Source organism: Meles meles, chromosome 2 (genome assembly GCF_922984935.1).
Source record: "Meles meles chromosome 2, mMelMel3.1 paternal haplotype, whole genome shotgun sequence".
Lineage (NCBI taxonomy): Eukaryota > Metazoa > Chordata > Mammalia > Carnivora > Mustelidae > Meles > Meles meles.
This window is the reverse complement of record NC_060067.1, coordinates 36,142,687-36,167,056: the sequence shown is the minus strand read 5'-3', so window position 1 is coordinate 36,167,056 and position 24,370 is coordinate 36,142,687. Positions and strand designations below refer to the sequence as shown.

The following is a 24,370-nucleotide window of genomic DNA, read 5'->3' as shown; positions in this document are numbered from 1 at the left end:
GCCCTGCGTATGACGTCATGAGCACGCGACCCTACCAGGCTAAAGCAGCCAATCGCGGAGCAGCTCAAGTCCCGCTGGGTCTGCGGTGGCTCAGGTGCCTTGTCATAAACCGAGCGACGGTGTGTTGATCAGTCTTTCCTTGAAATTAGTGATCCTTCGACCCTCCTAGGAAAAAAAAGAGAGGCATGTCTCTACGCTGCGGGGGCGCAGCCTGCACCGTGGGGCCCCGGGTGAGCGGCGGGGCGAGCAGGGTGCGGGCCCGGGGTGGAGGGGCTCTCATGTCTTTAGAGCGCCCAATAATCAGTCCAGCACTTACTAGCGTTTACTTGACCTAGACGCTGTTCTAAAAATTTTCATGTAGTATCTCATTTAATTCTCCCGACACACGATCGTGTAGAGTCTCTGGTATTGGTTTGTAGGTCTCTCTGGCAGGCGATGAGGGCTCCCCCCCCGCACCCACCCCGCGTATCAGAGTGATCTGAACCCTGTGTTATTAGAGCATTATAGGAGCACGGCGTTGAGCACGCCAAATTCCTACTTTGTGTTCGGGTCTGTCTTTGTACTAGACACCGGTATGGGCAGTGAGAACAAAAGCCTGTGTTCTGCCTTTAGAGGCAGAGTGATCCAGTGCAGTAGCAATACCGCAGGACCCCAACAGGCATTCTTCTTTAATTGTTGAAGGTTCTCTTGCGTTGCACGTACTGACTCGTGAATTTAGTGTTTTGGCTATCTTGTACACGTTCGTGTTCAGATGTAGAAGCCAGTGTTTTCTTATGGTTAGCAAATGGAAATTGAGTGACTACCGTGTTCAAACGTAGAATGTAATCTAGAAAATTAAAAACATTAGGTTTGGTTTCCCTCCTTTCAGTTCTCTGAAACCAACTGAGCGATACCTCTGCATTTTAACACTATGCCTATCCAAAGCCCAGATAGGAGAGACTTAATGCAGATTTCCTTTTATATGTCTTTGACTCGACTCAAAAGTGGAAAATTCAGAGCTGTGGCATCTCCAGTCATTGCAGTTTAAATTTTATGAAAGACAGACTTTTAGTAGTTAAGTGGGTTACATGAAAGTGTGACATGTTAGCCAGGTCCAAAGGTTTCCAAATCTTTTGTATCTCTAGCAGTAAACTGGTAGCTCCCATTCTCTTTTAGGTTTCCTTTGTTCTTGAGACTTTAATCCTAGATTCTGAACTCCTACACAAAGCTTTTAAATTGTTTGACATAATTTCTATATCATTTCTCTGGTTTTACCCTCTCTTTTAGGTTTTACCCTCTCTTTTTACCCTCTCTATTAAAGTAGGTTCAAACTAAGTTACTTCAAATCTCACTAAAAACATGTCCTAATGAACTCTCTTTAGATATTTGGAAGATACTTATGCAGTCCAGTCAGAGCAGTAAGTTCCTTGCCGGATAAAAAAAAGGAATTCTTACAAAATGGACCAGACCTTCAAGATTTTTTATCTGGTGATCTGGTGGACAAGAGCAAGTGGGATGAGTATAAAGGAAACTTAAAACGCCAGAAGGGAGAAAGGTAATTGAAATTTTGAGATAAATTCCTTCATTGTGCATTATTTTCACATATAACCAAGCCCTAGATTATAATTTAAATCAGACTTGGCAAATTTAGCTAAAAATCATTAGAAGTGATACAGGCATAGAACAGGTAAATAGCTGAAATTGTTGGAATCCTCTTCTCTGTGCCTTTTGGTAGTTGTTCTTCAATCTTCCTAGGACTTAGCCATCCCATTGTGCATTCGGCATAAAATTTCTGCATAGAGCAAACATTATCACCTTGCTACTAGTCGATTTGATCTTGATGAAATTTTCATTGTTACTGCGTATTGATGATCTAACTTGTTGCTTCTATGTACATATGTTCTATGGATACCTTGCCTTAATTCTGGTGAGGAAATTTCACACAGAGGGCAGATTGCTTTGGGAGTGACCTTACCCAACAACTTCTGCTCCACAAGTGGATATAAGTCAAGGGGAACCTGAGGAAACATATTCTTCTCTCCATATTTTAGATTTTTTTCAGTAATAACCATCATAAATCTGGAATGCAGAGCAGAAAGTACACTTGGGGGATCTCTCCTTTCTCTGAACAAATATAGAACTTTTTGTCAGTATTATTCACTGGGGAATGAGATGTTCAGAAACTTCCTCATTCTTTCATTAGGATGGCGTTAAAGTCACAGTTACTCTGTGACTTTGCAAAAGGTAGACGTGAACATATTGCTCTGTTAGACACAATTATGAGTGTGTTCTGAAGTGGTTTGAACGAGTCTAAATGTGATTCTCTGTTTTTACTCTTCTGGCAGAAATTATAAGAGTTAGCCCAGGATTATGGGGCAAAAAAAACTCAACTCTGAAGTAAGAATTGTTATAGAGCAAAGCTGCATGATTATTTGGGAACATATTTGTTAATGGATAGTTATGTTTGGCTTTCCTCAGGTTAAGACTACCTCCGTGGCTAAAGACAGAGATTCCCATGGGGAAAAATTACAATAAACTGAAAAATACGTTGCGGAATTTGAATCTCCATACAGTAAGTTTCAGAGTGTTAAATGTCCCTCTTAACTAAAAGTCATAGTGTTTCTGCATGTGTGTAACTTAAACTTTAATAAAGCACGTATCAAAAACAGCAAGGAAAGTGAATAAAGATATTTAGGGATGCATTATTATCAGGAATGGAAATATATTTAAAAATGATTTTCCCCCAGGGCACCTGGCTGTCTCAGTCAGTAGAGCATGCAACTCTTGATCTTGAGGTTGTGAGTTCAAACCCATGTTGGGTGTAGAGATTACTTAAAAATAAAATTAAAAAAAAAATTTTAAGGACGCCTGGGTGGCTCAGTTGGTTAAGTGTCTGCCTTCAGCCCACATCATGCTTCCAGGGCCCTGGGATGGAGTCCAGCATTGGCATCAGGCTCCTTGCTCAGTAGGGAGCCTGCTTATCCCTCTGCCTGCTGCTCCCCCTGCTTCTGCGCATCCTCTCTCTCTGTCCCTCTCTTTGACAAATAAATAAAATCTTTAAAAAAATGTTTTTTAAAAATCAATTTCCTTGCAAAAGAAATAAAAGTTAATTGTATTTCGGGGCGCCTGGGTGGCTCAGTGGTTTAAGCCTCTGCCTTCGGCTCAGGTCATGATCTCAGGGTCCTGGGATCGAGCCCTGCATCGGGCTCTCTGCTTGGTGGGGAGCCTGTTTCTCCCTCTCTCTCTGCCTGCCTCTCTGCCTACTTGTGACCTCTCTCTCTGTCAAATAAATGAATAAAATATAAAAAAAAAAAAAAAAAAGTTAATTGTATTTCTTAATTTCAGATTTAATAATACAAAAAAGATCTTCTCCCCTGCAATTTAGGAAATGAGGGGTTTTGTGTATATTTTATATTACAAATTAAATACACACTTATTGAAAAGAATATAATGTTAAATGTGAAGCATCATGTATGCCGTCCCAAATGGTAACTACACCACTTGCATTTTTTAGCATATTTCCATCCAGATCTTCTTTGCACATGTAAAATATATAAATTCATGTTGTTTCTGATTTAAAAATGGGATCCTAATATATATACAGTTTGGCAGTTTATTAACATTTTTGAATAGTGAATTTCTTCATAAATACATTGTAAAGAATGGACAGTTTAAAATGCCTGATCACTAATTTGCTTAGTTGGTTCATATTTCCAACTTGATTGTATTCCATTACTTATTATTCCCAGGTGTGTGAGGAAGCTCGCTGTCCCAACATTGGAGAGTGCTGGGGAGGTGGCGAATATGCCACCGCCACAGCCACAATCATGGTAAGAACGACCTCAGACTCGAAAGTTTTAGTCTAGAAATCGAAATGAATATTTTGTGTCTTTCTCCTCAAAATGTGCGTTCTGAGTTTGTGACCAGATTTTTTGTTACTTACGAATTTGTGAGAAATATGAAGGAAAAAAATCTGATGAATAATCTAGGCTGATGTGCTCTCATCCTTCTCTGAATAGATCTGTTCTTGATTTTTCCATATTTCTGACAGTTAATCACATGCTGCCTTGAGATATCTCCTCTATTAATTTTTGGAAATGTTATTCATGATTGCTTAACTTTTTCCCCCCTAAACAATAATAAGCATTTATTTTTCTCTGTCATGACCCTTTAGTTGCCTGGGGTACAGCTGATCTCGACTGGGCTAAAACTGGACTGCAGGAAGTAGGTTGAGGTCTCAGGGGTCAGGTCTGCTCCACAGAGCTTTATGGAAAATAAATAAATTAGATCAGCAGGTCTCTACGCCACATTCTTCATCATGAAGAATGGAAAGAGCAGGGCGCCTGAGTGGCTCAGTGGATTAAGCCTCTGCCTTCGGCTCAGGTCATGATCTCAGGGTCCTGGGATCGAGTCCCGCATCTGGCTCTCTGCTCGGCAGGGAGCCTGCTTCCTCCTCTCTCTCTCTCTGCCTGCCTCTCTGCCTACTTGTGATCTCTCTCTCTCAAATAAATAAATAAAATCTTTAAAAAAAAAAAAAAAAAAAGAATGGAAAGAGCAGCAGAGGGCAAGCCAACCATCCAGGCACATTTGAGGCATCTGCTTAGCCATGGCTGCTGCCTTTCTGTTGGCCAAAGCAAATCACATGGCCAACCTGAACAGCAGGGAAGGTAGAGACATAAGTTCCTCCCCCAAGAGGCGGGCCCTGAGAGTTAAATGACAAAGAGTGAGATATATAATCTTAATATGGTGGAGTCAGAATTGGTACTAACTGTGCACTCTATCATATTTATCCAGAGGGGTTTGGAGATTGAGATACTGGGGTTAAATCTAAATTGGGTGCAGCTGAAAGTTCAAACTTGTATGGGCAAGTCTGAGTCACACGGGAAGAGCAGGAGGCTATCCACCTGGGGAACCAAGGATTCCTATGAAACAGAGCTGACTGTGGAGCTTATCCAAGTTATGAAACCCAAGTTCTTGAAGGAAGGAGTGATTTTGAACACTCCATGATGGAAACCTCTGGTTTCATCCCTTGCCTGGCCCTTCCCCACTGACTCATGACTGGTTTTTAGGAAGAGTTCATTGTTTTGATAAATCCCTATGGGAGAGTGGAACCTTAGCTATGAGTCCCACCCCCCCACCCACTCCCCAAGGGGAGGGGTTAAACATAAAGAGGAGCTTTCAAATCTCAGTCCATAATTCTCAGCTTTGAAACTCCAGTGGCCCCAGAAGATCTGCAATGGCTGTGCTTAGCCGTTACTAGTTCTTAGTTACTACCAGAACATGGTAGTAACCTGTAGCAGCAGAAGCAGCATCCTGAAGAATAACCCAGAGGAAGCAGATTGTATGTATTTAACAAGAAGGAGCTGTGCCTTCTGTTTAACTCTCATGGAGACCTACATGTTGATGTGTTAATTGAGTATTTCCTTTAAAATCATTTTTATTAATATTAAATAGGTACAAAAGAATCTTTATACACTATATGAGGTTTTATTACTTTTTTTTTTAAGATTATTTATTTATTTATTTGACAAAGAGAGAGAAGGGGAAGCAGGCTCCCTGCCGAGCAGAGAGCCCAATGCAGGGCTCAGTCCCAGAACCCTGAGATCATGACCTGAGCCCAAGGCAGAGGCTTAACCCACTAAAGCACCCAGGCACCCCACTATATGAGGTTTTAAAGAGTAACAGTGTAATAGACAGTCTGATACCTCCAGTTTGAGGGTGGGACATTAACATTATCTTTGAAGCCCCCTGTACAACCTGTACAACATTTCCTGATCCCATCACCTTTTTTTCCCCTTTAACAGTTGTTTTTTCAGGAGACTCCACACCCAGCTTGGAGCTCATCATGGGACTTGAACTCTTGACCCTGAGATCTATACCTGAGCTGAGATGCTTAACCAGCTGAGCCATCCAGGCGCCCCTCCTTTTAACAGTTTTTAATTCTGAACTTCTCATTTCCTTTGCTTTCCAGTTTTGTTATATACATTTGTATTCCTCAACAAATTCCTTAATTTGAATGTTTCAAATTCCTATAAGCGAAATCAAACTATATGCATTTTTTTGTAGCTCGCTTTATTCTCTCAGCATATGCTCTTTTGGGTCATCCGTCTGTGTGTTTTAAATTATAACATCTCTGTTCTAGCTGATGGGTGACACATGTACAAGAGGTTGCAGATTTTGTTCTGTTAAAACTGCAAGAAATCCCCCTCCGCTGGATGCCAGGGAGCCCTACAACACTGCAAAGGCAATTGCAGAGTGGGGTCTGGATTATGTTGTCTTGACGTCTGTGGATCGAGATGGTTAGTGGGTCATCATTGCCTCTTCCAGAAATTGGCCCTTAATAACTTGGGACATCATCTTGAGCTGTGAACTCTTTTGTTTCTAGATTTGCCTGACGGAGGAGCTGAGCATTTTGCGAAGACTGTAGCATACTTAAAGGAAAGGTACTTGTTTTTTTTTGCATTTGCTTGTGTAATTGGAGGACTTTTCTTTAGCCCATCTGAATTCAGTTTCTTTAAGGTGTTTACCTTAAAGTGGAGGTCATTAACCTTTTAGGGGATTATAAACCCTTCTGATCACCTCCGGGAGACATATGGTCTTTTCTCCAGGAAAAGTCTGTCCAAACATACAAATACATATTTGCATAAAATTTTAGGGATTCAGCAGCACAGACTTATGGACCTTTAGGCCATAAGAACCTGTCCATCATATTTGAGTGGCAGTTTTAACTTGGAGTAATTTTTAAAAGATGTATAAATCTGCAGACTTCCCAGCACTAATAGTGAATAAATCATCATCTAGAAGTATATAGAATGAGATAAGCTCCCACATTGGTAAAGTATGCAGTACTTGATAAAGATTTTATCCATATTCATATGCCCTGGGAAATTTACCCATGATCCACATTTTATTAATATTTAATCCCATCTATTTAAAAAGCACTAAAGAAGGAGTTATGCTTGCTTCCTACAGCATAGTGCTAGTTGAGCACCTGGCACTTAATAAATGTTTTTTAATGATTCCCCAGTGTTTTCTGTTTTTTTAATAGTTTACTTTAAAAAGTTCTGCTTACAACCGACTAAACTGATACACAAACTACTGATGAGTCTCAGCTTTACAAGTAAAAAAGCAGTGAGTTATAAGCTGTGTTCTTTCAACATCTCTTATCTATGAAAGGGTGTGTATGTGGTCCTTTCTACATCTCTTCTCACAGGAAATAGCCCCAGAAACTTTGCCATTGGGTTTGTGAAAAAATTTATCAGCTGTCCTAGTCATTTCTACTGCTGTCAAAGGGAACAGCACTATGACCTAGTTCACATTTTAATGCTTGAATGCATAGATATAGCCAGAATATAAATAAGAAGATTAATGTTTAACTTGTATTTCATTTAAGCAAACTCATGACTCAGCAGCTCAGAAAATCGTTTTTAAAACCCACAGCACTTGGGAAATATTTGCCTGAGGAAAAGAGGATGACACTATATGATGAATTTTTAAAGAAACCAGAATTAAAGCAATCAAGTACTATTTGCATTCACATAAGAAATGTCCCAATTTACTTTCCAAAGAATAAAAAGATATTTTATATTTCATGTTTTAATGTTTACATTTTAATTGTTTTGAGCAACATTATTATCTTAATACCTGCTTAATAAAGTATAAGTCTATTAATCTCAAAATTTATTCTGATCACTGTTTACAAGCAGATCCGTTTTAACTGCTGTGTACATAATATTTGATGTTCAGGATTTTTTTTTTCACATAGTGGTTTATATATGAATGTTTGGATGTTCATGCTTTCCTTGACAGGATTCTAAAGATTATTGTGTTGAAACTGATACCAAATGATTACTGGTAATTTCTGTTTTGATTAATAGCCGTGTCAATTCTTTGCCTCAGTTTGATGCTTTTATTTTTTTTCCCCCATAGGAATCCAAAAATTCTTGTGGAATGTCTCACCCCTGATTTCCGAGGAGATCTAAAAGCAATAGAAAAAGTTGTTCTGTCAGGATTGGATGTGTATGCACATAATATAGAAACAGTTCCAGAATTACAGAGGTGATTTCATGTACAGAGCAACAGTGGCAAGTTTGGAGGGCCAGAATCTGCTCTATTTTCTCCCTTTTTTCAGGGGAGGATTTTCTATTTGACTTTTACAAAATGACTCTCTTTTTTTTTTCTTAACAAAAGCAATATATATGTATTATAGGAAAATCAGAAAAATAGCCAACAAAAAGAGCATAAGCATCAAGTGTAATATTTCCACCCAGTAATATCAATTACTGTAACCTAAGGGTGTGTATTTATACACACGTGTGTATGCTGTGGTGCAGACACACATCATGAGCGTCTTTTCCTTTTTTAAATCATATCATATTGCAAGTGCCAATGAGTTCTTTTTTGCAAAGAATAGTTTTCAAAAGTAAGAAAAAAATAATACAAGAGCAACTACTCTGACTGTAATTCTAAAAAGAAAAGACTGGAAAAGCACATTTGGCACTAAAATACGCAATAAGTGATACAAAAGGAACACTTATCATTCAGATGTATTTTCAATCTCCTTAAAAGCAGGTACTGTTCTTTCTAATAATGTTAATAATTAGGAAAATTTACAGATTGTTATGCCACATTAGTGACCATATTCATATTTCAAAAAGAAAATTAACCTTCAGGCAAAATTAATGTTTATTTAATTTTAGTAAAGTATATTTGGCAGTGAGTTTAGTAGTTGCTACACATTATCTGTATTATAGAACTTGAAAAAGTATGGTAAACAATAATCAACATTTCCACTAAATCATAAACATTGGGCAACATGACAAAGTCAATGGAGAAATACTTTCTAGAGTAATTGTGTTCGGTGGTGTCGGTTTTGTGGTTATTTTTAAATTCACAAATTGGTTTCCTTTCTTCCTGTGAACTGGTCTCTGATTAAAACAGCAAGTCAGGTACACAAAATAAAGGTACATTAGGATTCAAACAAATACTGGATTAACATCAACTAATCAGCAGCTCTGTCCTTTCGGCCTTCCCATTTAAAACATGGTGGCTTGGCGGCTGTTGAAGTCTAACACACAGCCTGTTCCAGCCCTGTCATTTCTCATGATACTACCACCAGTGGGTGCCAATTTCCTTGGTTTCACTTAAGAAACATTATCCTTTCCAGTGAAAATTCCAGAATCATGCATTTTTACCTAAGAGGTGTCAGTGTCGTATACTCACCAGCAGAGGGCAGCTTGGTCTTTAGGAAAGAACTGAACATAAAAGTTGCAGACCTCTGAAATGTGGATTTATGTTAAACAGTTTTTCCTTTGTCCAGTATTAAGATTTTCTTACTTCTATTCTTTTTCTCTTCTTTCTTAACTATCCCTTACAATCACTCATTCTCTGCTTCGAATTTGGGTCTCTCAATGAGTAATTCATAAACTGAATTACTTCTGTTCTGGTTTTCTCTGCCCCAGGCTTAAAAGGCCTTCAAAGTAGACAGAACTTGGGGCCAAGTGAAGCTTGATTTTCTTTACGAAAGTAAACAGCTAGATATTTGTTCACAAATGTTGGTATTGAACCACATGGTGTAATATAATGTCCAGAATGTCCTTTCCTGGTCTTTGAGATGGCTTGCATAACTATGTACTTAGTTGAGCTTGTGGTTATTCTTGCTGACAACAGCTCTGCTGTTTTCAAGGAAAGTTCGTGATCCCCGGGCCAATTTCAGCCAGTCTCTGCGCGTACTGAAACATGCCAAGGAGGTTCAGCCCAATGTGATTTCTAAAACATCTATAATGTTGGGTTTAGGCGAAAATGATGAGCAAGTGTATGCCACACTGAAAGGTAAAAAAAATTGAAAAACGAAAACTCTTTTTCATTTGATTTGAGTAATAGCAGGAACCCCATTTTGAAGGCCGTGTTACATTTTCTCCGTAGTGTCAAACGAAAGTGCCAGTAAGAACAAAGTGCAGGATATGATTACAACAGCAGCATAAAAAGGAAAGGAAGTGTGTTTTCTTTTCTTTTTAAGATTTTATTTATTTACTTGAGGGAGAGGGAGAGCACAGAGGGAGGATATAAGGGAGAAGCAGACTCCCCGCAGAGAGCCCAATGTGCAGATCCCAGGACCCAGAGATCATGACCTGAGCTGAAGGCAGAGGCTTAACCGACTGAGCCACCCAGGCACCCAGAAGTATGTTTTCTTAGAACATTATGGAATGATATGCAGAAATCTCAGGACATGAAATTTGTACCCCATTTTATTCTGCACCCTTTAAACAAGTGAAAATGAGATTTTATCCACATTTCTTATGTAGTCATTGCCTAGTTGTAAGAGCCAGCCAGGTACCAGGAGCTTTCACAGGCACTGACAAGATGAATAAGATGAAGCCAGGCCTTGGAGGAAGAGCTGACTGATAACATTGTCACATAACATGATGTGCTTTGGACTTTGCTGAATCTTAGTCTCATAAGCCCATATGCTTTGTGATTCTTGGGCTTTATAAATTGCAAAACAAAACAAAACAAACAAAAAAACAGCCTGTCACTTACATGAGGATCCTTTGCCTACTTGCAGTTACTTATTGGTTCTTTTTTTTTTTTTTTTTAAGATTTTATTTATTCATTTGACAGAGAGAGACACAGTGAGAGGGAACATAAGCATGGGGAATGGGAGAGGGAGAAGCAGGCTTCCCGCTGAGCAGAGAGCCCAATATGGGGCTCGATCCCATGGCCCTAGGATCATGACCCAGCCAAAGGCGGCCTCTTAACCACCTGAGCCACCCAGGCGCCCCTACTTATTGGTTCTAAGAGTAACAAGTGTGAATAGTAATGAAAAGTTCCTCTTTACTAGAGTAAAAGCATAGTTTTACTAGAAAGATTCTGGTATGTGAGAGGTCAAATCATATCCCCCAGAGCATATCTTGCACAGTTAGTAAAACTGCATACAACAGGTCTGGTCTATAATACAGGTGATCTCAGGCCTTTCAGATACTGTTCCCTTCTTTTCTGCCTAACAGACTCTTGCTCGAAACCCCTTCACCCATATTTGAGCATTTATTGCATAGTATTAGAGTACCTTGTCCTTCTTTCTGTCAGCCCCTTGTGAGTATCTTACTCATCCCTATGTTTTCAATCGTTTTCAAATTCCCTGGCTCTTTTGAATGGATAGATACAGTCTTAACTCCCCAACATATGGCCCTGGATCTCAGGGTTCAGAGTTTGAATCCCACTTTGGGTGTAGAGGTTACTTACAAAAATCTTGGGGTGCCTGGCTGGCCCAATCTATGGAGCATGCAACTCTTGACCTCAGGATTGTAAGTTCATACCCCCTTTTGGGTGTAGAGATTACTAAAAAATAAAATATTTTTTTAAACTAAAAAATCTTTTTAAAAACCTGCTCATGTAATGTGTGCCTTTTTTTCTGTAGCACTTCGTGAAGCCGATGTGGACTGTTTGACCTTAGGACAATATATGCAGCCAACAAAACGCCACCTTAAGGTATTGCCATCTTGCGTTACCGAATGTTCACTGGTAATTTGAATTAAATCTTTGTCATCCATAGGTACAACTGAGAAGCCGCTGACTTTCTAGTGTAATGTTCCATGTATATTTCCAAGTCCCAGTTCCCATTTGTCGGCATAAAGCCAGCAGATGATACTGGCACATTTTTGCTGCCCCGAAAATTGTGCGACTTAAGTGAATGTACAGAAAAAGAACTAAATAGTTGGGAAATTGCATTCATTCACACATGGTCATCTCGTGATTCGTTTTAGAGTTATGTGAGAGCCAGAGGTGAAGTAAAAATGAAGAGCCTGTCTTATTTCTGTATTGAACATTCATTCATTCAGGAAACTTTTGTCAAGTAGTAACCGTGTGCCACACACAGGGCTGAGCACAAGAGACAAGACGAGACAAGGAGGTCTGGTCCTCAAGAACCCGATAGGTGTGATTAATTCTTGATTATACCTGTTAGTCCGTGAAGGGGGATACAGATATATAATCTCTGTAGGTGATCTCATCTTTTTCAACTTTCAGAGTAACTAATGTACTACAAAATTGATGTTTTCCCTCCGTAATCAAGTGCTGAGAGAGGCCTAGTAACCAGTAGGCAAGTCATCTGTGAGGAAGGAGAGGCGAAAGCCTCTGGGCAACTGGATAAATTATGAAGTATAAAACCATCCTGAATGCATGAGCGTAGATTTTCTCCCATCCAAGTACTAACCAGGCCCGACCCTGCTTAGCTTCCGAGATCAGACGAGATCGGGCGCGTTCAGGGTGGTATGGCCGTAGACGAGCGTAGATTTTCTACAGAATCACAATGCTTTAGGGAAATCCTAAAATCTATCTGAATGAATTCTCTCAATGTAGGTTGAAGAGTACATTACTCCTGAAAAGTTCAAATACTGGGAAAAAGTAGGAAATGAACTTGGATTTCATTATACTGCTAGTGGCCCTCTGGTGCGTTCTTCATATAAAGCAGGTAAGCTACACTGTGGGGGATGGTTTTATTCAGACCATAAGTTTCCACGTTAAAATTATAATAGCTGTGTTTGTCTTTTGAAGGAAAAATTGTTTTTTGGAACATCCTTAGGAACTTTGCTCCATAGAGGACATGTTAAGGAAAAATTTCTCTTAAACCTGTTTTTTTCCTTAAATAAAGAGTCCCCTCCCCCTTTCTAGCTCAGCCACTGTGATGAAAACAGGAGTAATCAGCTTATTCTTTGTGTGGCTTTCAATAGTAGGTTCTTCAGAAATGACAAATACCAGTGAAGTATATAACACGGTTTTCTGAAAAACGTATATTCATTTGACAGCCATGCCAGCTGCATCTCTAAATAAACTCCTAATTTCAGATCAGTTTAAATCCTGGAAAGTATTGGTTTGACTGCATTGCTGCATATCCATTAATATCTTAATGGTTTTCCCTCAGAGGCAATAGAAAAAAATTTTAAGATTCTTTTCCATATAGAAATTTTGACTCTTTTCACTAGCCACACTGCAGTTCTTCACTTTGTAATTTCAGCTCTTATTTTGATTAGTAGCTTGAGCTGACTTACAAAAAGAAAAGCCTTTTCCAAGGGTTAAAAAGTCATGTGATCGTGGCCATCAGAAAGTCTATGAGAACATATCTGAAGCCCGAATTTAATCCAAAAAATATTTATAATGTTTTCCCTGTCAGTTGGACTTCACAATTATAATTTCTTGAAGAATAACAGTTATTTTTTTGGATAGGTCTAAACTACATGATTACCGTAAATGATCTTTTAGATGATTGTGTTATATATTGGGCTTAAATTACAGATATAGGGGCTCCTGGGTGGCTCAGTGGGTTAAGGCCTCTGCTTTCCGCTTAGGTCACGATATCAGGGTCCTGGGTTCAAGCCCCGCGTCTGGCTCTCTGCTCAGCGGGGAGCCTACTTCCCCCTCTCTCTCTGCCTGCCTCTCTGACTACTTGTGATCTCTGTCTGTCAAATAAATAAATAAAATCTTTTTAATAAATCACAGATATATTTAAATTAGGCACACATTCTTTTGATAAAAACTAATGTTCATGTATGAGTGATATTCAGTGTGTTCCTCTTGAGAAATTCAAGACATTTCAATGAACTAACCACAGCTTATCCTAGTTATAAAACCCAAGGCTTTGAATCAACACTGACTCACAGGATGTGAGGACTTTGGAAGCCAATAAAGTGATTTATTCTTCAAGCAAGAAGAATTCTGCCAGCAAGCTGAAAACCTTTGTAAAGGATAGAACTAACATCAGCTTCCGGAGTGGTTAGAGAAAAGTAAAATCATTTGAAAGGGGTTTTTTTGTTGTTGTTGTTGTTTTTAAGGAAAATTTTTAACATTTATAAGAAAGTAAATTATGAACTTTTTAAAGTTACCAGTAAAAGATCGAATTCTACTATGTAGAGCATTAGACTCAGCTGATGGGCTAGGGTCTGATAATGTTGGTTCTACTCCTGCCAGATTTAGATAAGTTCTGGAGGAGCGTGGCTAACTCCATTACTTGGCTGGGTTGTGAACCTTGGGATTCTTGGCGATCGGCTACAGATATGCTCATTGCAGTTATACTTGGATATTAAGATGACAAAGCAAAGTTCATCAGACTCCTCATAAAACCAGGCCTGTGGTGCTGGCCTCTGCCAATAAGCATTGAGTCGTGCTGGAACAGTGAGACACTAAATGGAACCCTAATGACCTGAGAAGGGAATGTGCCCCCTCTAAGCAGCCGTCTTAATGCACAGGCACAACCGAGGGGGTGGGGAACAGGCCCATTGTAAATGAAGAGCTCTTGACTCCCTAGAGGGGGATAAGCTAACGGGATTCCATCAAATGAGTCGGCTCAACTGCAAAGAGGTCTGTTTTATAAACAGCAGATCCAGGCTAATAGTGTAGCAGAATTGCTCTCTGAAATGAATCGTGCCAACAGCAATGCTTTGTCAGAGATGAGGAATAGATAGTGCACATAGAGTGGAATAAATGTTCAGAACAGACCCATAGATAAAATACGGTCACCTTTACAATATTGAGGTACTAGAAGGAATAACAGAGACTAGTGATAAAAAATTTTTTTGTAAGCAATGGGGGTAGAGTTTATTTAAAAAAAAAAGAGAGAGAGAGAGAGAGAGATGGGGCACCTGCGTGACTCAGTGGGTGAAAGCCTCTGCCTTTGGCTCAGGTCATAATCTCAGGGTCCTGGGATTGAGCCCCACATCTGGCTCTCTGCTCAGCAGGGAGCCTGCTTTCTCCTCTCTCTCTGCCTGCCTCTCTGCCTACGTGTGACCTCTGTCAAATAAAGAAATAAAATCTTAAAAAAAAAAAAAAAAAGATGGGGTGCCTCGGTGGCTCAGTGGGTTAAAGCCTCTGCCTTCAGCTCAGGTCATGATCCCAGGGTCCTGGGATCGAGCCCCACATCGGGTTCTCTGCCACCTCTCTCCCTGCCTGCCTCTCTGCCTACTTGTGATCTCTGTCTGTCAATAAACAAATAAAATCTTAAATAAAAAAAAAAGATAAAGCAGGGCTCCTGGGTGCCTCAGTCATAGGGCATCTGCCTTCTGCTCCAGTCATGATCCCAGGGTCCTGGGATCGAACCCCACATTGGGCTTCCTGCTCGGCAGGAAGGCTGCTGCTCCCTCTCCCTCTGCCGCTCCCCCTGCTTGTGTTCCCTCTCTTGCTGTGCCTCTCTCTGTCAAATAAATAAATAAAATTTTTTTAAAAAAAGAAAGATAAAGCTAATGGGGTGCCTGGCTGGCTCAGTCGGTGGAGTGTGCCCCTCTTGATCTCAGGGTTGCGAGTTCAAGCCCCACGTTGGGCATAGAGCTTAACGTTTTTTTAAAAAAATTGATTAAAAAGAAGGGAAACACTGAAGTATAATTCTGAAATTTACATTAAATTGATATTAATATGTTTTCATTTTTCCTAAATAGGTGAATTTTTCCTGAAAAATCTCGTGGCTAAAAGAAAAAAGTCCTCTCAAGTATAACAAGACCTTCAAGATCACAGGAATTATTAATACCTGATTCCAGTTGCTATGAGAAGTGGTACCAGAATGCCTGACTTCAGTGGACATACCTCAGTCTCATTGTTTTAAGAAACACATTGAGGGGCGCCTGGGTGGCTCAGTCGTTAAGCGTCTGCCTTTGGCTCAGGTCATGAACCCAGGGTCCTGAGATCGAGCCCATATCGGGCTCCTGGCTCGGTGAGAAGCCTGCTTCTCCCTCTCCTACTCCCCCTGCTTGTGTTTCTTGCTGTGTCTCTCTCTGTCAAATAAATAAAATCTTTAAAAAGGAAGAAAGAAAAAAAGAAAAAAAAAAACGTCGATAGCTGTGCATATTTAATTAAATAATTCACTTGTCTTTTAGCCTATCTGCTTTGTTCTATTAAAAAATTGCTTGCTGTGATGTAATCATAAAATATCTTTTTAAGAGCTTTACTGTTAACAGTATAATTAAAAAATACATGGAAAACTTCCAGAAGGGGCGCCTGGGTGGCTCAGTGGGTTAAGCCACTGCCTTCGGCTCAGGTCATGATCTCAGGGTCCTGGGATCGAGTCCCGTATCGGGCTCTCTGCTCAGCAGGGAGCCTGCTTCCCTCCCTCTCTCTCTCTCTCTCTCTCTCTCTCTCTGCCTGCCTCTCTGCCTACTTGTGATCTCTCTCTGTCAAATAAATAAATAAAATCTTTAAAAAAAAAATAAAAAAAAAGAAAACTTCCAGAAAAGCTTCCAAGCCTGTTACCTGTACATCATCATCACGTTTCACTTGTGAATAATGACACACTGTGATGAAACAGCACAGATCGAGTCCGTGAACTGTTTCCTTACAGTTGGCGTATGTCCTTTACAGAACACCGCAGCAGTGCTGGGATAATTTAGAAAGGCTTTAGAGTTTGCATTTCATTTCTTTACATTGGGATGACTGCTTCAGACCTGCAAAATATTTTCACATTAGTTACTTGGTTAGGACCTTTGGGAAACCAAAATCATGATGGTATGGAAGACAGAGAAATACAACCTGAGCAAAAGGGTATTAACCCTCATCTTACAGTAGTTTGCTGCATGCACGTGCACTATCCCATTGATTCCTTCTTTTCTTCACCCCACTCTGGTGAGGTGGTTGCATACGATGGTACTGGCCTGAAGGGGGATTTTCTTTCCTAGGTACTGGAACTCAACTTCATCTTTAGACTCTAAACCCTGTTTTTGATACTACATTCTTGCAAAGGAAGTTTTTAGACAGCTAAATTTTAAAATATGTAATATGGATGGCCAATTCTATTTTGAATTTTTAAATGGGCAAACTAATTTTTTTTTATAAAAGTAATGCATAACTTTGAGCATGAGTTACATTTTCATTTAACCCAAGGGGGAACCATATATGCTTTGCCTTAGTTTCTTTACAGATGCCAGTAAATTTTGCTGTGTAAAATAACCCAACTTGAAACATCTCTGGCAACTGCCTCCTTAAAATCTGTTATTTCACTTTACGACGACGTGGATGGAACTAGAAGCTATTATGCTTAGCGAAATAAGTCAATCAGAGAAAGACCATTATCATATGATCTCCCTGATGTGAGGAAGTTGAGAGGCAACTTGGGGGAGCTTGGGGAGTAGGAAAAGAATAAATGAAACAAGATGGGATCGGGAGGGAGACAAACCATAAGACGCTCTTAGTCTCACAAACTGAGGGTTGTGGTGGGGAGGGGAATATGGAGAGGGTGGTTGGGTTATGGACATTGGGGAAGGTATGTGCTATGGTGAGTGCTGTGAAGTGTAAACCTGGCGATTCACAGATCTGTACCCCTGGGGCTAAAAATATATTATATGTCAATTAAAAAAATAAAAATTATATTAAAAATAAGTAAAAAAAAATCTGTTATTTCAGAGACACCTATTTGCTCAGTCAGTGGAGCATATGACTCTTGATCTCAGGGTTGCAGGTTCAAGGCCCCATACTTGATGTAGAGACTGCTTAAAACTTTAAAGTTTTTAAAAATCTTTTTTCACAGGAAAAACGGGGTTACTTTTCAGATTCTGATTCTATGAGATAATCTGGATATTTCCTAATTTTGCACAATGTAGATGCATGGTAATAAAATATTTTAGCAGAATAATTTTGTCTTGGGGCGCCTGAGTAGCTCAGTTGGTTAAGTGTCTGCCTTTGGCTCGGGTCATGATCCCAGGGTCCTGGGACTGAGTCCCAAATTGGGTTCACAACTCAATGGGGAGTCGGCTTCTCCCTCTACCCTCCCCCCTGTTTGTGATCTCTCCCTCTCACCGTCTCTCTCTCTCAAATAAAATCTTTAAAAACAACAAAAACAGGGGCACCTGGGTGGCTCAGTGGGTTGAAGCCTCTGCCTTCAGCTCGGGTCATGATCTCAGGGTCCTGGGATTGAGCCCCGCATCAGGCTTTCTGCTCAGTGGGGAGCCTGCTTCCTCCTCTCTCTCTCTGCCTGCCTCTCTGCCTACTTGTGATCTTTGCCTGTCAAATAAATAAATAAAATCATTAAAAATTTAAAAAAAAGCAACAACAACAAAACAAACAACAAAACAACAAAGTAGAATCACAAATTGTAGCTTCTGGATTTGTTATTTCTTCACTCCTTATTCCATAACTGGCCTTTATGCCGTGTGACTTTTAGACTTTTAAACTGGCCTTTTAGACCATGTGACTGAATTCCTGGGTCTTGCTGGACATTTGATTGTGCTTAACATGTGTAAAGATACACTCCCTTGCACAACTATACAAGAATGGACAGATCTGAATCTTTTTTTTTTTTTTCAAATATTTTATTTATTTGACAGAGAGAAATCACAACTAGGCAGAGAGGCAGGCAGAGAGAGAGGAGGAAGCAGGCTCCCCGCGGAGCAGAGAGCCTGATGTGGGGCTCGATCCCAGGACCCTGGGATCACGACCCGAGCCGAAGGCAGAGGCTTTAACCCACTGAGCCACCCAGGTGCCCCGACAGATCTGAATCTTAAAAAGCCAGGGCAGAGCTCTGACCTTCCTGAACAGTGATCCCATTAATAAGCACGTTTGAATGCACAGACATGACACGAGGTCTATATGAAAATTCTTGATCAAGCAGGAAAAATGAATGCATCAGTGGTCTTCAATATATTAAAATTTGGTATGTGCCCATTTCAGTATGATCTTTTTCTTTCTGTAGCAAGCACAAATGGCATTTTTAAGAAAAGGAAAGTGATCAATGCACATAGTTTTTAAGATACCAAGTAGTACAGGAGTCCTGGCCCCTTTTCCAACCACTGAATCTGCCGACACTGAAAACCACTTCCTGTTTGGTGAGATAATAAGTATCTCTATTAGTGAAACTAGTTTTGGGGCGCCTGGGTGGCTCAGTGTGTTAAACATATGCCTTCTGCTCAGGTCACAATCCCAAGGTTCTGGGATCGAGTCCCACATCGGGCTCCTTGCTTGGTAGAGAGACTGCTTCTCTCTCTGGCTGCTGATTCCCCTACTTGTGCTCTCTCATTCTCTCTCTCTCTCTCTCTCTGTGAGAAATAGTCTTAAAAAAAAAATGAAACCAGTTTGAATAGGAGTCTCTCCTACTTGAAGCTGAAGGCATCTAACTTCAGAGGTATTATCAGTATTATTACATTAACAAACATGAACACCAGTGACTTTGCAGAAAAATGGGAATAACATCCCAAAAAAGGATTCAGAATGTAAGGAGAGCAAAGTAGCAGGAGCAGCCATGACAGGGGTGTGAGAACATGCCCTTCTTCCCCCTGAGTTTCCAGCCACACATGCCTTCACCTACATTCGTGCTAATAAAATACCATTTTAATCCATTTTATGTTGGGCTTGCAGGAAAATTTCCTCTGACAATGATTCCCTTGCTAAAATTTGGTCCACTGCATTTTCACTTTCTTTTTTTTTTCTTTTAAGACTTTGTATATTTTAGAGACTGCAAAAGCAATCACAGAGGGAGAGGGATCACAGAGGCAGAGAGAGAAACAGTCTCGCCGCTGAGCGGAGACCCCAATGTGGGGCTCGATCCCAGGACCCTGAGATCATGACAGGAGCCAGAGGCAGATGCTTAAACAACTGAGCCGCCCAGGCGCCCCCATTTTCACTTTCAAGAGTTTGATGATCCCTTTTTTCCTTCTTTTTTAAAATACCATCCTGTTCTTGTTTCCTAGCTGCAAGTTCTATTTTTCTCTCTGAGGATAATTAGTCTTTTGAAGTTGTGCTTCTCTACATTGAGCACTGTCTGTTTCCTTTGTTTTTTCTCTGCCTTTTGTGTTGAAGGTTCTCCTCAGCATCCCCTGATCCTGGGCAAGTGAGAGTGGGCCCTAAAGCTGACAGGAAGCTGGAGGGCGAGGGGAGCCTCCCTGTAGTGTTTGGGGGGGGGGGGGAGGTGAGCTGGATTCCTTAGTGAGGAACTCCCAAATGTTTGGATTATTTCTCCACAGCCATTCAAGTCTAAAAAGACAATAATATTTCTTTAAATAGCCTTGAGCATTACAAACTTGGCTGCTGACTTTCTCAGAAGCCATGAGGAAAAGCAAGCAGGATGATAGGGGAGTGTGGGTCTCCGTTCAGCATGCAGGCTTTTAATTAGTTCCCTTGTTTCCAGGCCGGTATCTCACTAACACCCTCCTGAAATTTTCTGACTCTAGTTCTCCTGAAAATAAACCTCTAATATCCTGTGAGAGTGAGGGGTGGGAAAGGTAGTTTCTTCTTGTAAGGGAGGAGAGAGACCATGAGCAATTGACTTCAGAACATGTACGATCTTTCACAGAAGTCTTTTGTTTTCAGCCCTTCGGTCCTTCCTCTGTGGTAAATGGTGTTTCCAATCCTTGAGATCTCCCAAGGAGCCAATAACCTACACCAAGAAACAGTCCCTTACATGGGCACTGAAGTTTCTATTCACTCTTCCTAAGTTCCTTAGGCTCCCAATGCTTTCCACGTAAGAATTGGTTGACATCTCTCATCCATGCCTCCTTTCTCACTCTCTTTGCCTGTTTCCAGCTTTCTCATTACTCTCCTGCCATTTTATCTTATTTTTCCTTTACCGCCATGTTGGTGCGTAAGCTCGAGTAAGGGCTCATCCTCTCATTCAGGGGAGAATGAAAATAGCGCATGTGCGTTAAACTCCGTGCATGTAACCGGAAATCCAGACTGTCTTTTGACTTAATGGCTTTGCTTTAGGGCGAAGTGGTGCTGGACTCAGAGCGCAGAAGAGGCTTTAGTTCTCGTGCAGGACAAGTGTCATCGCGCTAGTTGTCCCCAGTTTAATCAGTTTCTTTAGAGAGGAACTCTGTCCCCAATCCCAACTGGTTTGTTGGTTTTGGCTTTGTTTTTTGTTGGGCCCCGGCGGCTGGGAGAAGTAGTCACATAGGGGTAAACGCACCAGGCTGCCTGCCATTCAGCTTCTAGAGAACGACTGGGTGAGAAGGTCTGCCGCTGAAGTTAAAGACCCTCAGTTAAGCGCCCCCTCCCCCAATCCCGTGTGTGTCCCTCTCTCCCCCACATCCTTTTGGGTAGAAGGTCTGCTGTTCCAAAGGGCAGGGCCTCCCCCTCTGCCAATATTCCAGGAAGGAGCTCTTCTCAGGCCATATACATCCATCTGCTCAATGCTTTCCAGAAATTTCTTTTAATCTCTTGACCACAGATGGTGCCTTCCTATTCTATTTTATTGGATTATGCATTTTCCCCATCTTTCTATAATTTTATTTTTTAAAATATTTTATTTACTTATTTGACAGAGAGAGAGAGATCACAAGTAGGCAGAGAGGCAGGCAGGGAGTCAAGCAGAGAGAAGGGAGGAAGCAGACTCCTGCTGAGCAGAGAGCCCGATGCGGGGCTTGATCCCAGGACCCTGAGACCGTGACCTGAGCCGAAGGCAGAGGCTTAACCCACTGAGCTACCCAGGTGCCCTCCTGCTATAATTTTAATGGAGTTCTAAGAAGGGAGACGATATAAGTGTGTGGTTCAGTATACCAGGCTGAGAGGCAGCTCTGCTTGCTGTCTTTTTAATAATAGCTTTGCAGGTAGTTTTACATATATACTGTAATTATCTATGTTGTGTATATGTATTTAAATTGAAATCAGTTGTCTGCAGTGTCCTTGAAACAACTCTGTAGAAATGCTTGGGTCACAGTTTGAAAATCATTGCTAAAGAACTATTAACACCCAATTTTCAGTTTATACCTATATGTTTGGCATTACATAGGCATGGTCTTTAAGTGTTAGAAAAACTATCATCCTTGGTAGTTTCTTAAGTTTAGTGTTACTAATTAAAACTCCCAGTGTGTTTCCTAAGCTCTAGTCTCTCATACACAACCGCCATAATTTTCACCCCATCTCGATGGAAACTATGGTATTAATTTTTTTTTACAGTTGACTGAATTTCTAAACTTAAATCCCTTTAAAATGAAACTTTATATCCCTCATCATCAGCAATAGTAGCAAAGAAAATGTTAATTTTATGTATAAGAGTCTGCTAATTATTCCCAATTTCCATAACCCTCCTATAATTTTAGAATTTTTAGCTGGCATATAGTCGGTCATCCTGATGAAGTTCTAGAACCTAGGTGAGGTTCGGTGGGTTGAGGTCGGGAGCCGAAGACCAAGAAAGAATTCTTGAGACATCTTTGGTGCAAAATGGTGTTTTATTAAAGCATGGGGACAGGACGTGGGCAGAAAGAGCTGCTGCCCGGTTATCCTGAGGAGTGGTTGATTATATATACAGGAGTTGGGTAGGTGAGAACAAAGGGGATGATGTTAGTCTCTAAGGAATTTTGGAAGCAAGGTCTCCAGGACCTTGAAGGGCTAGCTGTTGTCTGCGGAAAAGGTTATTCATTACCAATAACAAAAATCTTCTTGTGAGACCCTTTAGATGTATATCAGTGGGCCATTTGCTTGGGAATGATTCTCAACACTATCTTGGAGATCTAGAGATAAAGTTTCACATTTCTCCTATCAAGTGTCCTTGTTAGTGAGATTTGGGTTTAGAAGAAATTTAACTTTATTTAGGGCTTGAGGAACTGAGTTATTGGCCTCTGGAAATTGTGCTATTGTTAGGATAGCTTCTTTGTTGTAAATCTCCAGGACATTGGTAAGCCAAGGGAGACTCCTATCTTGCAGGATTGTAATCTCTGCAAGTTAAGTATTTGTTTCTCTTTTATGGCGGTCAGGGGTGCCTGAGGAATGTCACACATATTACCGAGGGGAGCGGGTGGAGAGGGGGTGCAAGGTGCCAGCTTTTGCTTTGTCCTCAGCCAGCCTCCTGCTCCCTCATCAATCCTACTAAACATTAAATTTCCTTTGCAACGCCTGGGTGTCTCAGTGGGTTAAGCATTAACCTTCAGCTCAGGTCGTGATCCCAGGGCCCAACATCGGGCTTCCTGCTGCGAGTCTGCTTCTCCTTCTGCCTCTGCCCCTCCCCCTGCTCATGCTCTCTCCCTTTCTCTCAAATAAATAAGTAAAATATTTAAAATTAAATAAGTAAATAAGATAAAAATTAAATTTCCCGGACTCCGCTGCAGCTAGTTGTGAGTATGCAGCTATGTTTTGAGCAGCCGTGCGTGAACAGAGATGATTTGTGTTACTGTTCTCATGTGTCTAAGTGTGTTCTCAAAGGGTGGGTCATGCCTTTCCCTTCTTTCCCCTCCTCCCTGCTGGCTGGAAAGAGAACAGGACTGTGGACCTGGAGCAGCCATCTTGGACCCTGAGACAGACTTTTGTCAAGGACGGCAGAGCAACGAGGTGAAGAAACCTAGACCTGTATGACCATGAAAGCGCTCTACCAGCCCTGGATCACCTGCCTGGACTCTTCTAGAAGAGAGAAAAGTATTTCATCTCTGCCTAAGACACCATAATTTGGGGTCTCTGTTAGAACAGTCAAGTATATATACTAATTTAATTTGTAAATGATGTTTATTCTAAACCTTTAAATTCTTAACTATTAAAATTAAGAAAAAATGTATATTCTCCTCAAAGTAATCTCCCGTGTTAGTAGTGGTATATTGTAAAATGCAGATCTACAATAATACATACTGTTTTTTTCTCTGTCTGCATTTAGGTAAAAGGAAGGGAAGAAGGAAACAAGAGGTCATTGTATCCAACTTATCCTCTGAACTTTAAAGGTTATTTACGGGAGCACCTGGGTGGCTCAGTCTGTTGAGAAACCGACTTGAAGAAGTTCAGGTCTTGATCTCAGGGTTGCGAGATCGAGCCCTGTGGTGGGCTCCCTGCTCGGTGTGGAGTCTGCTCCTCTCCTTCTGTCCCTCCCCTGGCTTGCTTGTGTTCTCTCTCTCCGAAATAAATTAATTAATTAAAAAAAAATCAAAGTCATTTATCAATATTACTTTGCCAGGCTGGCACTAATGTATTTCTTGTGTTTTTTGTACCCGAGTTTTTGCGTCCGAGAGACCACCAAGGAGCCAAGCACTGATGCAGTCACATGAGGGTTTATTTGACAAGCTTAAGCTTGGGCCCAAGTATACTCGATGCAGTGGAGTAGGGACTTGGACCCCGAGCTTAGTTAAGGCAGGGGTATTTATGGGTTCCTGTTACTAAAGCAGGGTGAGGGTCTCTGGAACCAAAGCAGGGTGGGGCTTCCTGGAACTAAAGTAAAGTAGGGGAAAGTTCAGCCCTTGGGCACAGGGGTCTGAGATGGCTGTACTTAGGCTAAGGCTAAACCTGAGGTGGGATGGCCTTGATTTTTCTCGGCCTCCACAGTGTTTTGGTCTAAAACTTGAATTAAGTGCCAGAATGTGAATAAATTAGATAGTAACATCTAGTTTGGGGCTGCACACTCTAGTTTTTGTTTATCTGTTTGTTTTTAAGAAAGTGACAACATTGGGGTGCCTGGGTGGCTCAGTGGGTTAAGCCTCTGCTCAGGTCAAGATCTCAGGTCAAGATCTCAGGG

General features: G+C 40.9%; 1 protein-coding gene across 4 annotated transcripts; it reads left to right on the top strand.

Annotated features, from left to right (window-relative positions):
- Positions 1-69: 69 nt before the first annotated feature.
- Positions 70-15,695, top strand: LIAS (lipoic acid synthetase). Of its 4 annotated transcripts, XM_045998397.1 has the most exons (11): positions 72-230; positions 1,362-1,534; positions 2,458-2,551; positions 3,729-3,809; positions 6,122-6,278; positions 6,365-6,422; positions 7,909-8,037; positions 9,665-9,810; positions 11,396-11,466; positions 12,337-12,448; positions 15,402-15,695. In XM_045998397.1, exons 1-11 carry the CDS (start codon positions 186-188, stop codon positions 15,455-15,457), a joined length of 1,122 nt encoding a protein of 373 aa, XP_045854353.1. In that variant the 5' UTR covers positions 72-185; the 3' UTR covers positions 15,458-15,695. The 4 variants fall into 4 exon arrangements, with proteins under 4 accessions (XP_045854356.1, XP_045854353.1, XP_045854354.1 ...); XM_045998398.1 differs by lacking the exon at positions 3,729-3,809 and having other exon boundaries at positions 78-230; XM_045998400.1 differs by lacking the exons at positions 2,458-2,551; positions 6,122-6,278; positions 6,365-6,422 and having other exon boundaries at positions 70-230.
- Positions 15,696-24,370: the final 8,675 nt, after the last annotated feature.